The sequence below is a fragment of the Macaca thibetana genome, chromosome X, assembly GCF_024542745.1.
Source record: "Macaca thibetana thibetana isolate TM-01 chromosome X, ASM2454274v1, whole genome shotgun sequence".
Taxonomy (NCBI): Eukaryota; Metazoa; Chordata; class Mammalia; order Primates; family Cercopithecidae; genus Macaca; species Macaca thibetana.
Window position 1 is genome coordinate 143684267 of NC_065598.1, and position 15510 is coordinate 143699776.

Here is a 15510-nt window from a genome sequence, read left to right on the forward strand (position 1 = left end):
TTTGAAAATCATTGGCTTAAAGCAAGGGTCAGCAAATTTTATTTTGATAAAGACCTAGATAGTAAATATTTTAAGCCTTCATTTGGTAGCACCTACTCAAACTGGCCATTGTAGCTCAAAAGCAGCCATGGATGATATATAATCAATGGGAGTGGCTGTAGTCCAATAACACTTTATTTATGGATAATGAAATCTAAGTTCCATATAAATTTTTATGTGTTGTGAAATATTATTCTTCTTTTGATTTTTTTACACATTTAAAAATGAAAAAAAAAAAAAAAAAAAAACTGTTTGGGGGCGGTTCCAAGATGGCCAAATAGGAAAGCTCCAGTCTACAGCTCCCAGCGTGAGTGAGGCAGAAGACAGGTGATTTCTGCATTTCCAACTGAGGTACTGGTTTCATCTTACTGGGGCTTGTCGGACAGTGGGTGCAGGACAGTGGGTGCAGCGCACTGAGCATGAGCCAAAGCAGGGAGAAGCATCGCCTCACCCGGGAAGTGCAAGGGGTCAGGGAATTCCCTTTCCTAGCCAAGCGAAGATGTAACAGATGGCACCTGGAAAATTGGGTCATTCCCACCCTAATACTGCACTTTTCCAATGGTTTTAGCAAATGGCACAAAAGGAGATTATATCCCACACCTGAATCAGAGGGTCCCACACCCATGGAGCCTCGCTCATTGCTAGCACAGCAGTCTAAGATCGAACTGCAAGTCAGCAGCGAGGCTGGGGGAGGGGCACCCACCATTGCTGAGGCTTGAGTAGGTAAACAAAGCAGCCATGAAGCTCCAACTGGGTGGAGCCCACTGCAGCTCAAGGAGGCCTGCCAGCCTCTGTAGACTCCACCTCTGGGGATAGGGCATAGCCAAACAAAAGGCATCAGAAACCTCTGCAGACTTAAATGTCCCTGTCTGACAGATTTGAAGAGAGTAGTGGTTCTTCCAGCACGGAGTTTGAGATCTGAGAACAGACAGAATGCCTCCTCAAGTGGGTCCCTGACCCCAAGTAGCCTAACTAGGAGGCACCCCCCAGTAGGGGCAGACTGACTCCTCATACGGCTGGGTACCCCTCTGAAATGAAACTTCCAGAGGAACGATCAGGCAGCAACATTTTCTGTTCAGCAATATCCACTATTCTGCAGCCTCCACTGCTGATACCCAGGCAAACAGGGTCTGGAGTGGACCTCCAGCAAACTACAACAGACCTGCAGCTGAGGGTCCTGATTGTTAGAAGGAAAACTAACAAACAGAAAGGACATCCACACCAGAGCCCCATCTGTACGTCACCATCATCAAAGAACAAAGGTAGATAAAACCACAAAGATGGGGAAAAAACAGAGCAGAAAAGCTGATAATTCTAAAAATCAGAGAGCCTCTCTCCCTCCAAAGGAACGCAGCTCCTCACCAGCAATGGAACAAAGCTGGATGGAGAATGACTTTGACAAGTTGAGAGTAGAAGGTTTCAGATGATCAAACTTCTCCGAGCTAAAGGAGGAAGTTCAAACCCATTGCAAAGAAGCTAAAAGCCTTGGAAAAAAGATTAGACAAATGGCTAACTAGAATAACCAGTGTCAAGAAGTCCTTAAATGACCTGATGGAGCTGAAAACCATGGCACGAGAACTACGTGATGAATGCACAAGCTTCAGTAGCTGACTATATCAACTGGAACAAAGGGTATCAGTGATTGAAAATCAAATGAATGAAATGAAGCGAGAAGAGAATTTTAGAGAAAAAAGAGTAAAAAAAGACAAACAAAGCCTCCAAGAAACATAGGACTATATGAAAAGACCAAATCTACGTCTGATTGGTGTACCTGAAAGTGATGGGGAGAATGGAACCAAGTTGGAAAACACTCTTCAGGATACTATCCAGGAGAACTTCCCCAACCTAGCAAGACACAACAACATTCAAATTCAGGAAATACAGAGAATGCCACAAAGATATTCCTCAAGAAGAGCAACTCCAATACACATAATTGTCAGATTCACCAAAGTTGAAATGAAGGAAAAAATGTTAAGGGCAGCCAGAGAGAAAGGTTGTGTTAACCACAAAGGGAAACCCATCAGACTAACAGCGGATCTCTTGGCAGAAACTCTACAAGCCAGAAGAGAGTGGGGGCCAATATTCAACATTCTTAAAGAAAAGAATTTTCAAGCCAGAATTTCATATCCAGCCAAACAAAGCTTCGTAAGTGAAGGAGAAATAAAATCCTTTACAGACAAGCAAATGCTGAGAGATTTTGTCACCACCAGACCTGCCCTACCAGAGCTCCTGAAGGAAGCACTAAACATGGAAATGTGCTACCAGCCACTGCAAAACATGCCAAATTGTAAAGACCATCGATGCTAGGAAGAAAATGCATCAACTAATGAACAAAATAACCAGCTAACATCATAATGACAGGATCAAGTTCACACATAACAATATTAACCTTAAATGTAAATGGGCTAAATGTTCCAATTAAAAGACACAGACTGGCAAATTGGATAAAGAAGACCCATCAGTGTGCTGTATTCAGGAGACCCATCTCACGTGCAGAGACACACATAGGCTCAAAATAAAGGGATGGAGGAAAATCTACCAACCAAATGGAAAACAAAAAAAGGCAGGGTTTCCATCCTAGTCTCTGATAAAACAGACTTTAATCCAACAAAGATCAAAAGAGACAAAGAAGACCATTACATAATGGCAAAGGGATCAATTCAACAGGAAGAGCTAATTCTCCTAAATATATATGCACCCAATACAGGAGCACCCAGATTCATAAAGCAAGTCCATAGAGACCTACAAAGAGACTTAGACTCCCACACAATAATAATGGGAGACTTTAACACCCCACTGTCAATATTAGACAGATCAATGAGACAGAAAGTTAACAAGGACATCCAGGAATTGAACTCATCTCTGCACCAAGCAGACCTAATAGACATCTACAGAACTGCCCACCCCCAATCAACAGAATATACATTGTTCTCAGCACCACATTGTACTTATTCCAAAATTGACCACATAGTTGGAAGTAAAGCACTCCTCAGCAAATGTAAGAGAATAGAAAAATAAAACAAACTGTCTCTCAGACCACAGTGCAATCAAACTGGAACTTGGGATTAAGAAACTCACTCAAACCGCTCACCTACATGGAAACTGAACAACCTGCTTCTGAATGACTACTGGGTACATAATGAAATGAAGGCAGAAATAAAGATGTTCTTTGAAACCAGTGATGACAAAGACACAACATACCAGAATCTCTGGGACGCATTTAAAGCAGTGTGTAGAGGGAAATTTATAGCACTAAATGCCCACAAGAGAAAGCAGGAAACATCTGAAATTGACACCCTAACATCACAATTAAAAGAACTAGAGAAGCAAGAGCAAACATATGCAAAGGCTAGCAGAAGGCAAGAAATAACTAAGATTAGAGCAGAACTGAAGGAGATAGAGACACAAAAAACCCTTCAAAAATCAATGAATCCAGGAGCTGGTTTTTTGAAAAGATCAACCAAATTGATAGACCGCTAGCAAGACTAATAAAGAAGAAAAGAGAGAAGAATCAAAGAGATGAAAGAAAAATGATAAAGGGGATATCACCACTGATCCCACAGAAATACAAACTACCATCAGAGAATACTATAAACACCTCTACACAAGTAAACTATGAAATCTAGAAGAAATGGATAAATTCCTGGACACATACACCTTCCCAAGACTAAACCAGGAAGAAGTTGAATATCTGAATAGGCCAATAACAGGCTCTGAAATCGAGGCAATAATTAATAGCTTACCAACCAAAAGACGTCCAGGACCAGATGGATTCACAGCTGAATTCTACCAGAGGTACAAGGAGGAGTTGGTACCATTCCTTCTGAAACTATTCCGGTCAATAGGAAAAGACAGAATCCTCCCTAACTCATTTTATGAGGCCAACATCATCCTGATACCAAAGCCTGACAGACACACAACAAAAAAGAGAATTTTAGACCAATATCCCTGATGAACATCAATGCAAAAATCCTCAATAAAATACTGGCAAACCATATCCAGCAGCACATCAAAAAGCTTATCCACCATGATCAAGTGGGATTCATCCCTGGGATGCAAGGCTGGTTCAACATATGCAAATCAATAAACCTAATGCAGCATATAAACAGAACCAAAGACAAAAACTACATGATTATCTCAACAGATGCAGAAAAGGCCTTTGACAAAATTCAACAGCCCTTCATGCTAAAAACTCTCAATAAATTAGGTATTAATGGGACGTATCTCAAAATAATAAGAGCTATTTATGACAAACCCACAGCCAATATCATACTGAATGGGCAAAAACTGGAAAAATTCCCTTTGAAAACTGGCACAAGACAGGGATGCCCTCTCTCACCACTCCTATTCAACATAGTGTTGGAAGTTCTGGCCAGGGCCATCAGGCAAGAGAAAGAAATAAAGGGTATTCACTTAGGAAAAGAAGAAGTCAAATTGTCCCTGTTTGCAGATGACATGATTGTATATTTAGAAAACCCCATCATCTCCGCCCAAAATCTCCTTAAGCTGATAAGCAACTTCAGCAAAGTCTCAGGATACAAAATCAACGTGCAAAAATCACAAGCATTCTTATACACCAATAACAGAGAAACAGAGAGTCAAATCATGAGTGAACTCCCATTCACAATTGCTTCAAAGAGAATAAAATACCTAGGAATCCAACTTACAAGGGATGTGAAGGACTTCTTCAAGGAAAACTACAAACCACAGCTCAACTAAATAAAAGAGGACACAAACAAATGGAAGAACATTCCATGCTCATGGATAGGAAGAATCAATATCGTGAACATGGCCATATTGCACAAGGTAATTTATAGATTCAATGCCATCCCCATCAAGCTACCAATGACTTTCTTCACAGAATTGGAAAAAACTACTTTAAAGTTCATATGGAACCAAAAAAGAGCCCACATTGCCAAGTCAATCCTAAGCCAAAAGAACAAAGCTGGAGGCATCACGCTACCTGACTTCAAACTATACTACAAGGCCGCAGTAACCAAAACAGCATGGTACTGGTACCAAAACAGAGATATAGCCTAATAGAACAGAACAGAGCCCTCAGAAATAATACCACACATCTGCAACCATCTGATATTTGACAAACCTGATGAAAACAAGAAATGGGGAAAGGATTCCCTATTTAATAAATGGTGCTGGGAAAACTGGCTAGCCATATGTAGAAAGCTGAAACTTGATCCCTTTCTTACACCTTATACAAAAATTAATTCAAAATGGATGAAAGACTTAAATATTAGACCTAAAACCATAAAAACCCTAGAAGAAAACCTAGGCAATACCATTCAGGACATAGGCATGGGGACCGACTTCATGTCTAGAACACCAAATCAATAGTAACAAAAGCCAAAATTGACAAATGGGATCTCATTAAACTAAAGAGCTTCTGCACAGCAAAATAAACTACCATCAGAGTGAACAGGCAACCTACAGAATGGGAAAAAGTTTTTGCAATCTAATCATCTGACAATGGGCTAATATCCAGAATCTACAAAGAACTCAAACAAATTTACAAGAAAAAAACCAAACAACCCCATCAAAAAGTGGGTGAAGGATATGAACAGACACATCTCAAAATAAGACATTTATGCAGCCAACAAACACATGAAAAAATGCTCATCATCACTGGCCATCAGAGAAATGCAAATCAAAACCACAATGAGATACCATCTCACACCAGTTAGAATGGCGATCATTAAAAAGTCAGGAAACAATAGGTGCTGGAGAGGTTGTGGAGAAATAGGAAAACTTTTACACTGTTGGTGGGACTGTAAACTAGTTCAACCATTGTGGAAGACAGTGTGGTGATTCCTCAAGAATCTAGAACTAGAAATACCCTTTGACCTAGCCATCCCAATGCTGGGTATATACCCAAAGGATTATAAATCATGCTGCTATAAAGACACGTGCACATGTATATTGATTGAGGCACTATTCACAATAGCAAAGACTTGGAACCAACCCAAATGTCTATCAATGATAGACTAGATTAAGAAAATGTGACACATAGGCACCATGGAATACTATGCAGCCATAAAAAAGGATGAGTTCATGTCCTTTGTAGGGACATGGGTGAAGCTAGAAACCATCATTCTCAGTAAACTGTCGCAAGGACAAAAAACCAAACACCACATATTCTCACTCATAGGTGGGAATTGAACAATGAGAACACTTGGACACAGGAAGGGGAACATCACACACCAGGGACTGTTGTGGGTGGAAGATGGGGGAGGGATAGCATTAGGAGATATACCTAATGTAAATGACTAGTTAATGGGTGCAGTACACCAACATGGCACATGTATACGTATGTAACAAACCTGCACATTGTGCGCATGTACCCTAGAACTTAAAGTATTTTTTTAAAAAAAGAAAACAAGAAAAAAAGAAAAAAAAAACTATTCTAAAATCAGAAGCAGTATAGAAACAGAAGGAAGGCTGCTTTGGGCTGAGGCCTTCAGTTGGCCAGTCCCTGGACTAGATGGCCCCTAAGGGAACTCCTAGTTCTCACACTAAGGAGCCCAATTAATCTCATGAAATACCTATTTTCTCAACCCCCTGGAAGGCCATCAGCTACAGAAGACAATCTTTATCAGGCCCACATGCCTATGGCAGAGTTCATGTTTAGACCCTGCCTGTGGGCACAGTGGTTGGCACTGGGCTATGGGTCCCCACCTGATAGATCTTGGAGATTTGTTCCTATACAGTATAATACAGATTTTCAAATGGCTTGTCACTGCCACAGCCCTCAGACCGGGATTCTGTAGGATTCCCAGTGAGGTGGTGGCCATTGAATCAGAAAATTTTAAGTTAAAACCTTGGGAAAATTAAATGTATCTCTTCCTAAAGGGGAAAAAATAGCCTGAGCACCTTTACTGCACGGAAACAGAATGAATTCCCTGAAAAATGTCACCTCCTCTTCCTTATCACCTGCCTTCCTACCAACAAATGATTTAATGCTGAAGAGACTACAAAGCACTAGATAGGAAAATATATAATTCCCTGAGTAATTCTAAACCAGTCATGTTTTATTTCTTTTAGCTTACTTTATGAAAAGGAAATGCCCTTTAAGGAGTCAAGAGGGCTAAGTTACTATTCCAGAAGAGGGACCACAGTAAGATTCTGCCTAATGAGGACATGCAAGCCCTCTCTAGACTGTGTTATTATCCTCAAAGTCAACTGTGTCATTCATTTGGGCCATCAGAAACTTACTCTGATTGCCATGAACTCTGGGGTATTTAGAAAGACAATAATAATTTAAACCAGTAACCAGAGGACCCCAAACTCATTGGACCAGAAGTTATAGCTCTATGTTTTAGTTAATAGCTTAAAATCTGAGCATAATAGCCTCCTCCCTCTCCTGTATGACAGAGGTAGCAACACTGGTTCTGTCTCCAACACCATTACAAGTCTAGTCTCTGAGTGTGGACTATGGAGAACAAGACTCCAGCTGCAAGGTAGAAGGTACAGGAAAGCTCACAGCAACTCCTAACTGGCAGATCATTCTCACGGTTAAAGGTACTGAACAATAGAAAGGTTTTGTTAGCTACCTATCAGAGAAAACATGTATGACCATATGTTAGGGATGTTGCCGTTTTCTCCACTAGGTGACACAGTGACATGGTGAAAGAGATAGCACTCTCAAGTACTTCCAATTGGAAGAGTACATCTGAGAATCAGTCACCAGCATTGCAGCTAGCACTATAGATACCTTGAAGCTGGAATCTACCCAGTATTGAGTGCTGCTGTCTGCCAAGAGGAACATCATTTTGTAGTTCACAAAAAGGCACCGTGTAGGCTTGCAAGTTCTAAGAACAACTCAATGTGCTAACGGTTGTTTCTGAGCAAGGATTCTGGATCAACTACGAGCCTATTATGCGCAGTCTTACACACAAACTTCAGAGCCAGATGTGTGTCAGAACAGCCTCCTGAGAGTGACAGGCCTAAAGACACTGTGCTCAAGGTGAGCACAACTTCCAGGGGGGGGGTCACCCTTGGTTCATTTCTCTGGATCAGCAGGTAGATTCCCAGGTATGAGGGTCAGAACATTGGGGCCACTCATTTTTTTCGGAACTCTCACTTGGTACTGTCTGGATGTTTCCTCTTGCGACTGACTTTCAAATTTCTGGGATATCTTAAGCACTCCAAGGGGATCTAAGAAAACCCAAGACAGACCTGATGAGTTTAGGCCATTTCTAGATGAGTAAACCAAAGCTCCGAAACTTTCCAAACTCCTTAATAGTCTTTGAATCTCTCCTTATTTGGTCAAGAGTTTCCAATGATGTATGGGGCCTGATACCTCTGCCAGCCTTTGGGTTACCACCACAGCTTTTAAAAATTATTGTACAACAAAATTCCTCTGACAATAATAATAACAATATCAATAGTAACTAAGATGAAAATGATAACTGGTAGCTATATTGGCTCCTGGCAATTTGTGTAATCTTTATTTTCAAATTCTAAAAATTGTCCAGAGTGGGTATTATTATTACCCATTTTAACATATAGAAAATTGAGATTTAAAGGGTCTTAATTACTGGATAAAAAAAAATCCAATAGGAATTCCTGTATTTGAACTTAGGTCTGTTTGTTTCTCAAGACCTTGCTCATAAGTTCATGCTGACTCAACCAAGGGCTTCTTCCTACAACCTTCTATAATAATGTTTCAAGCCCTCTATTTTAACCTCTTCAAAATCACCTAAGCATTCCACTATGTAAATTGGCAAAGTTTTTGGAGTGTGATCTTATGATTTTATGGTTATGATTCACATGGGACTTGTCATGTCATAGTGCACTAGAATGTTTCAGTGCAAAGAGCCCTTGGAGGCCACTAAGCTCAGCTTGAAGCTCAGAAAACCAAGGGCAAAGATCCTCTTTTGGTCCATTCCATCTCATCCAAATTTCACTATTTGAACTTTTATAGGATCATCTCCTCAGGGCAAGAACTTGGGTTTTTGTTCAGTTTTATAGATTATTCTATGTCTTAATACTACAAATTATAGATCATAGTAAAAATAAAAACAGCATTTTTACACCAAGATGAACACTGTGGTTGACTAGACCCTGAACAAACAACAGACTTCACTAAGGAAGTCTAATTGGTTCTGTTTTCACCTAATTGAAAAGTTGAAGAACAATGTCCGTTTTTTTGTTTTGTTTTGTTTTTAAGATCACACACACAGGCATACATTTATATGAGCAATTTTTTTTCACATTTTTGTGATAGCCAATGTGTGATGAATTGTCTATGGAATTATAACCTCATGAAAAGAGATCACCATTTTTCTGCTGAGACGACTTTAACTGCATTGGGTGTGAATGGTGCTGCTATAATAATTAAATCTAAAATCTTTCTTAATCCTACACTTTCCCTAGAGTAATGTTCAGCATTAGCCAAGGATGAAAATGCAAACAAGTACATGTATATTCAATAATAAAGCTTAATAGGTCAGGGAAGAAGTGGAATGAAATGAATGCCTAGTGCCTCCAGAGATAACTAATAGCAATTTGCCTTCCTAGTTACTTCTTTGACTTATGTTTACTGGGACTTAAATATATGCATCAGATTTTCCTTTATTAACAACCAAATCCATACCAAGCTTGTTGCATGGTGGGGGTGGGGTAGAGGGAGGTTGTTTAATGTCAATCACTGTGTAGATTGGCTGCCTATTTCCAGAATTGTACGTTGGAGTGCATTTCATCTCCATGTTAAAAGTAATATAATGTTGATTGGAGAGTAAAATTACTGCTGAGTTCAGAACTCTGTGCTATGACTCTGGATGTGCTACTTCTACCTGAAGGAGAGAAACCTGAAGACCACAAGCATACTTCTACATCTGGTCTTGAGATGCCCTTAGACATTTCCCAAGTCATCATGGATTACCTTTGGACTGTTCAGAAAATTAAAAGGAGAGGAGCAAAGGCATACAGAAACTTCTGCTTCTGATTACTTGTTAATAGTATTAATGAAGTTCATTATTTCCAACTGAGATATCTTTCCAAACTAATGGTGCCCCGCATTATTAGTTTTGTGCTTTCATAAAGCACTTTCACATGCATTAGCTCCTGTTATGCTCACCACCACCCTCCTGTGATGGAACCAAAGTATTATCCCATTGAAGAGATGAGGGACACAGATGAACCTCAGAGCTGGTAAATTACCCCAGATATTGGGGTTTATGATTAGCCAGCAATTGAATCCCAATGTTTTGACTCCATGCTAATATGTTTTGTGAGGTTTTTGTTGTTGCTGTCAATTTTATTGAATATACCATCTTTTATAAGTTGTACCCTCTAGGAAAACCTTGTATACTCCCAATTCTGGCTGGAGATGATCTAGGTTCCATGTTTGCCTCCTTGATTTCTAGCTGTCTGTTCACAAGCAAGCCCATTAATCTCTCTAAACCTCAGAGTCTCCATCTGAAAAATGCAGCTGTAACACCATCTCCTTCATAGAAGTATTGTGAGGACCAAGTTCCATGCTGCTGGTCAAATACTTAGGACTTCCTCTGTCTCTGAAAATTGACCCTCTAAATGCAGGAATTATTTACCATTTCTTTTGCTGACTACTTGAATATAAATTAACACATAGACATTCCCTAGCTGTATCAAGATACATACACACACACACACACACACACACACACACACACACACACACACACGGGAAGTAAAGCCATTTATAATAACAAGCATAGGTAGTTTTTAAATATTTAAGTTCTATAGCTTATGAGAATGATACAGTCTTCATCTCCCACAATGTGTTGTAAAGAATTATTTGTTCAGAGTTATAAGCCTGCAACTGCAAAAGAAATACCAAGATACACTTTTTCTCCTTCTCTAAGATCTTCAAAACATCCATTAGTCTCTTGAAGGACAGTCATAAATCCTGCAAATTTAGTTTATCCGAAAGCTACTCTAACAGTTGTCCTTCCCACCAATCATCCTTTATATCAGTCTTTGGTTTGCAGACCTCAGTGTAAACATTCTAGTGTTATGTGACTGAGCATGAAAGTGGAGGAGCTGTGCTTTTCTTGGAGAGTTATTGGATATCCACTCTGCCCTGACTCTCTTTTCAATATTTGAACATAACCTCTGAAGTAACTTTCCCCCTATTTATCAAATTAGAAGCTTCCTTTTCCCTTCTGGCTTCTCTTCCCGGGAAAACACCCAAGTGGGATTACAGAGATGGAAATTTTAGGAGTGGCTCTAGCACTAACTATTAATAGCTGTGTGAGCTTGAGCAAAGCAATTAACCTCTCTGAATCTTTCCTTCCTTGTCTGCAAAATGATCCCAGTAGACTCTGTCATTTGTGGGAAGATGCTGTGAAGCACAGTGAGGTGAAAATGCTGCACCCCCTGCCCTCAGGAGAATTACGGACTAGTGGGGAGAGATTCAGTGGAAAGCTGTGCTGTGATCCAGATGGAGCTGAGGGTTGGGCAGAGGAAAAAATATTCTTCCTGAGATGGGAGTTCTTTCTAGAAAGCTTTTGTAGAGGAAGTGGGATCACTGGGCTACAAAGGATAAATGGGATTTCCAGAGTTGAGAAAGAGATTTCTAGCCCTGGAACTGAGCCTGATGCAGAGCCTAGATGCAAGAAAAAGCAATATATGCATAGGAAATGGTCATTGGTCCAGAGAGGCTGAGACTGTCCCCTCTTGAAGCCTAAGGATGAGGTATAAAGTTGTATTTCGTAAATAAAAATATGAACACCAATAGGTCTTTAAAGACAGTGTAGCTGGAATTTTAAGATAATAAGCTATTCTTCCTGCTGTAGCTCACACTTGGAGATAGAGAGGATGCCACTGGAATTAATATCCCTATGGAAACAAAAGGCTCTGTGACTCCATAAACAATTTTGAAAGTGCTAGTTCATCACCAAAATCCAGGCCACTCATTTTTCAGGTGCCTTGCCTTAGGAGAGAAAGATTTCTTATCCACATCATGGGCTTACATCTCTCAGATCAAATTTTACAGGAAGAGATCGGTCATATATCAGAAGGTTAATGACTAGCCATTTCTCTCCCAGCTCTTTTGTGGCCACCTAGCTACCCAGCAGCAGAGGGCACTGAAAGAGAGTCCAGGTTCACTGTGCCTTTTACCTCCGTCATCCAGAGAGACCCAGCAGGCTTTGACAACAGCCTCTAGAGCTAGGGACTGTTATCATGCCCCTCTTCTTTCATGGGAGACTTCGAGCACCTTGTCCTGTAGAGATCCAATGCCACATCCCACATACACAGTGATTGATCAGTACATTTATTGCACTTTTAGTAGTAAAAATGTATAGAATCCAGTCATCTCTGGAGATCCTGAAATAGTATTTTCCCCTTGATTTAGGGGAAGGTAGAGAGGAAAGATGTGTGCAAAGTATGGCATAAATATAAGAGCTCAAATATCTAATTAGGTGAAACAATCTTAGTTCCCTCTACACATTTGAAGGATTTGCAGCTGTCAGATTGTAGCTCCAATACTTTATTCTCATTGCAAGATGTATCTGAGGATGATTTAGAAAATATGTTTTCTAACTCAAACACCACCCTGATCTCTTTGTAGGATGCTTGAGGATGACCTGAAGTTGAGCAGTGATGAAGATGACCTTGAGCCTGTGAAGACCTTGACCACTCAGTGCACTGCCACTGAGCTCTACCAGGTAAGAAGAGCTTAGGGCTTTGTTTTGGGACTAAGTGGGGAGCAGGAGGAACTGGAATGGCTTTGACATGCTTTGACATGCACAAACTTCCCCATGCTTTATCTCTGGGCTTTGGAGAGAGGGAAAGAAGCAAAGATGAGCATAGTGTTCTGGAACAAGTCAAATCAGCTCAAATTTTCATTAAAGCTATAGTAAGGAGATGTAGAGCTCTTTAAAACTGCTTTCAACCACCTCCAATCTCTCTCTCTGTTCCATACACAAATGCTGGTCAGTAGTAAGCAATAGAGATTGTCTTACTCTCTCTTGGACTATTTATTGTCCTGGGTGAGGTATAACTTTCGTTTGGTGACTCTGGTGTGAGGCTTGGAGCCCATACTCATTAATTTAGATATAAATGTGATGCTTCATTCACCTTTCCCAGATGCACCATTTCAGAATGCGGCTGAGAATCAATATGCAACATCTTGCCACTTAAATGAACCTTTAGGCAAAAGACATTTAGCAAAAACTTGCTGCTGCCCTTGTCTCCTTCTATTCCACACTTTAAGCATTTACAGTACTTTACCACCAAATGAGATGGCAGAAATGCGTGTTTTCAGCATTTCAATGAGACTGGACTTTATGATTTGAAAAGGCCAAGTATCATTTATGACTCATGAGAATGGCAACCTAGTGTGTGCTGTCAATGATGCTTGCACATTTTCTCTTTGAGGGAGAACTGTCTCGAATGTGAGGTCCTTCTGGGTGTGCTTATCACCTCAAATGAGGAATGCAGAAGGATTGCCTTTCTTTAAATCCAGTACCTGATGAAGATCTTCCTACAGTGAAGTCTGCTACATTATAAAACAGACTGTTTAAAGGAATGCTTATGCACTGATATTTCAAGAGAGTTAACAAATATGGAATTCCATGTTGATTAAACATTTCATGAGGAAGAGCCTGCAAAGAAAAGCTTAGGAAAAATTATCAAGGTTCAGCTACCCTATTCTCATCTACAGTTGTTTACCACACTAGAACTCCTACCATTCTGGTATACTTTAAAAATCAAATCCATCTTCAAAGTTATGTGGCCAAAACTTTCATCTACGTTACTTTCTCCACTTTCTTGTGCTTGAATTTTAATAATATGTAAAAAATAATTGCATCTTTGCAAGTTTAGTGCTTTACCAAGAACAACCACAGGGTAAGTGTAGACTACACAGTGCTGGCCTAAGCCAATTTCACAACTCTTTCCCAGGGGCTTGCTGTACATTTGCTGAATGCAAGCTGTCTCCCTCCTACTTGAGTTGGGCTTCATAGCAAATGTAAAATGCACACTTAATTTCCAAAAATTGTCATTTCTGCCTCACACATTTAATACGCCAATGACAGGAGCATCATATTTGTAAGTAAAACAGAAGCAAAAACGAAAACATTCCAGATCATTGATTTTGACAGATAAAAAGTTGCTTTTTAATCGAAATGTTTGAAGTAGAATTCAATAATAATTGAAAGTAGATTGAAAGTAGATTTTGCACATTGACTTCCTCTTCATGTAATTATATGAATGTAATCTGCTTTTTAACTTATAAAGTTATTTTCTGTATTTATCTTAAAATTGGCAAAGGGTCTGTTGACCTGAATCATCTGGGTTTTAGGGTATATTCACTGACTTTTTGTAAGTGCTGAGACTCTCAGATGATCAGGATTGGTGGGTTGGAACCTTTTTATGACATGCTGCCCCTAGTCATGATGTCTTCCTCAAAAAGGCTTAGATTCTCAGTGAAAATTGGATGGGGAGATTGAACTGGGGGCTCTAAGGTGAGGCAAAATGACAACTTATTCCCTCTAACTGAGTCCTAGGAGCAAGATGTAGGCACAAGGTTATAAACATTTGCAAATGAACCCTCCTTCTAGAGTCTGAAGATTAGTTACAAGACCTGGAAGGCTATAGACCAAAAGAGAATGCTTGTGCAGTAGTGGCAGCAGTAATACTAGCAATGTTTGCAGAGCTCTGCCTTTAGGATGCATAATGTCCTTTTGCAAAAGTAAATGGGTTGACATAATTTTCTCTTTTTTGTGGCAAAATTCACTTAATGTAAAATTAACCATTTTAAAGTGTTCAATTCTGTGACAATACATTCACAAGGTTGTGCATCCATCCCAGTTCCAGAATTTTTCATCACTCCAAGTGGAAATTCCATACCCGTTAAACAGTTACTCCCCATTTCCCCCTCCCCCTAATCCCTTACAACTGCTAATCTACTTTTTGACTCTATGAATTTGTCTGTTTCATGTAACTGGAATCCTATAACATGTAACCTTTTTTGTCTGGCTTCTTTCACTCACCATAATGTTTTCTTGATTCTTCAATGTCATGTATCAGTACTTCATTTTGTTTTATGGCTAAGTAGCATTCCATTGTATGAATAAACCACATTTTCTTTATCTACTCATCATTAGATGGACATTTTTATTGTTTCCAACTTTTGGCTACTGTGAGTAGTGCTATTGTGGAGATTTGTGTGCAAGTTTCATATAGACATGTTTTCTTTCTGGTGTGTACCTAGAAGTGGAATTGATGAGTCACACGGTAATTCTACAGTTAACTTATAGAGGAATCATCAAAATAATTTTTAGATAATATAGTGCCATGTAGATAACATAGTACGGTTCACTCGTCTTTGAATTGGGACAGTCATACCTCCAGCACCATCATAAGGAGGAGTATTGAGATTACCATTTTTAGAACCACTCTTGCTCTGTGCCAGGCACAAACTAGGTGTGGTGTCTCACTTGAACCTTACAGCAAACCTTAGCAGTAGGG

At 39.8% G+C, this 15510-nt stretch overlaps 1 protein-coding gene across 4 annotated transcripts in view; it reads left to right on the top strand.

The window, feature by feature from the left end:
- AFF2 (ALF transcription elongation factor 2) overlaps positions 1-15510 on the top strand; it is a 498347-nt gene that overhangs the window by 379433 nt on the left and 103404 nt on the right. For all 4 annotated transcript variants that reach the window (XM_050775184.1, XM_050775181.1, XM_050775182.1 and 1 more), the window contains one exon: positions 12608-12704. In XM_050775184.1, the coding sequence (XP_050631141.1) occupies positions 12608-12704 (97 nt within the window). The remainder of the gene's footprint in view (positions 1-12607; positions 12705-15510) is intronic.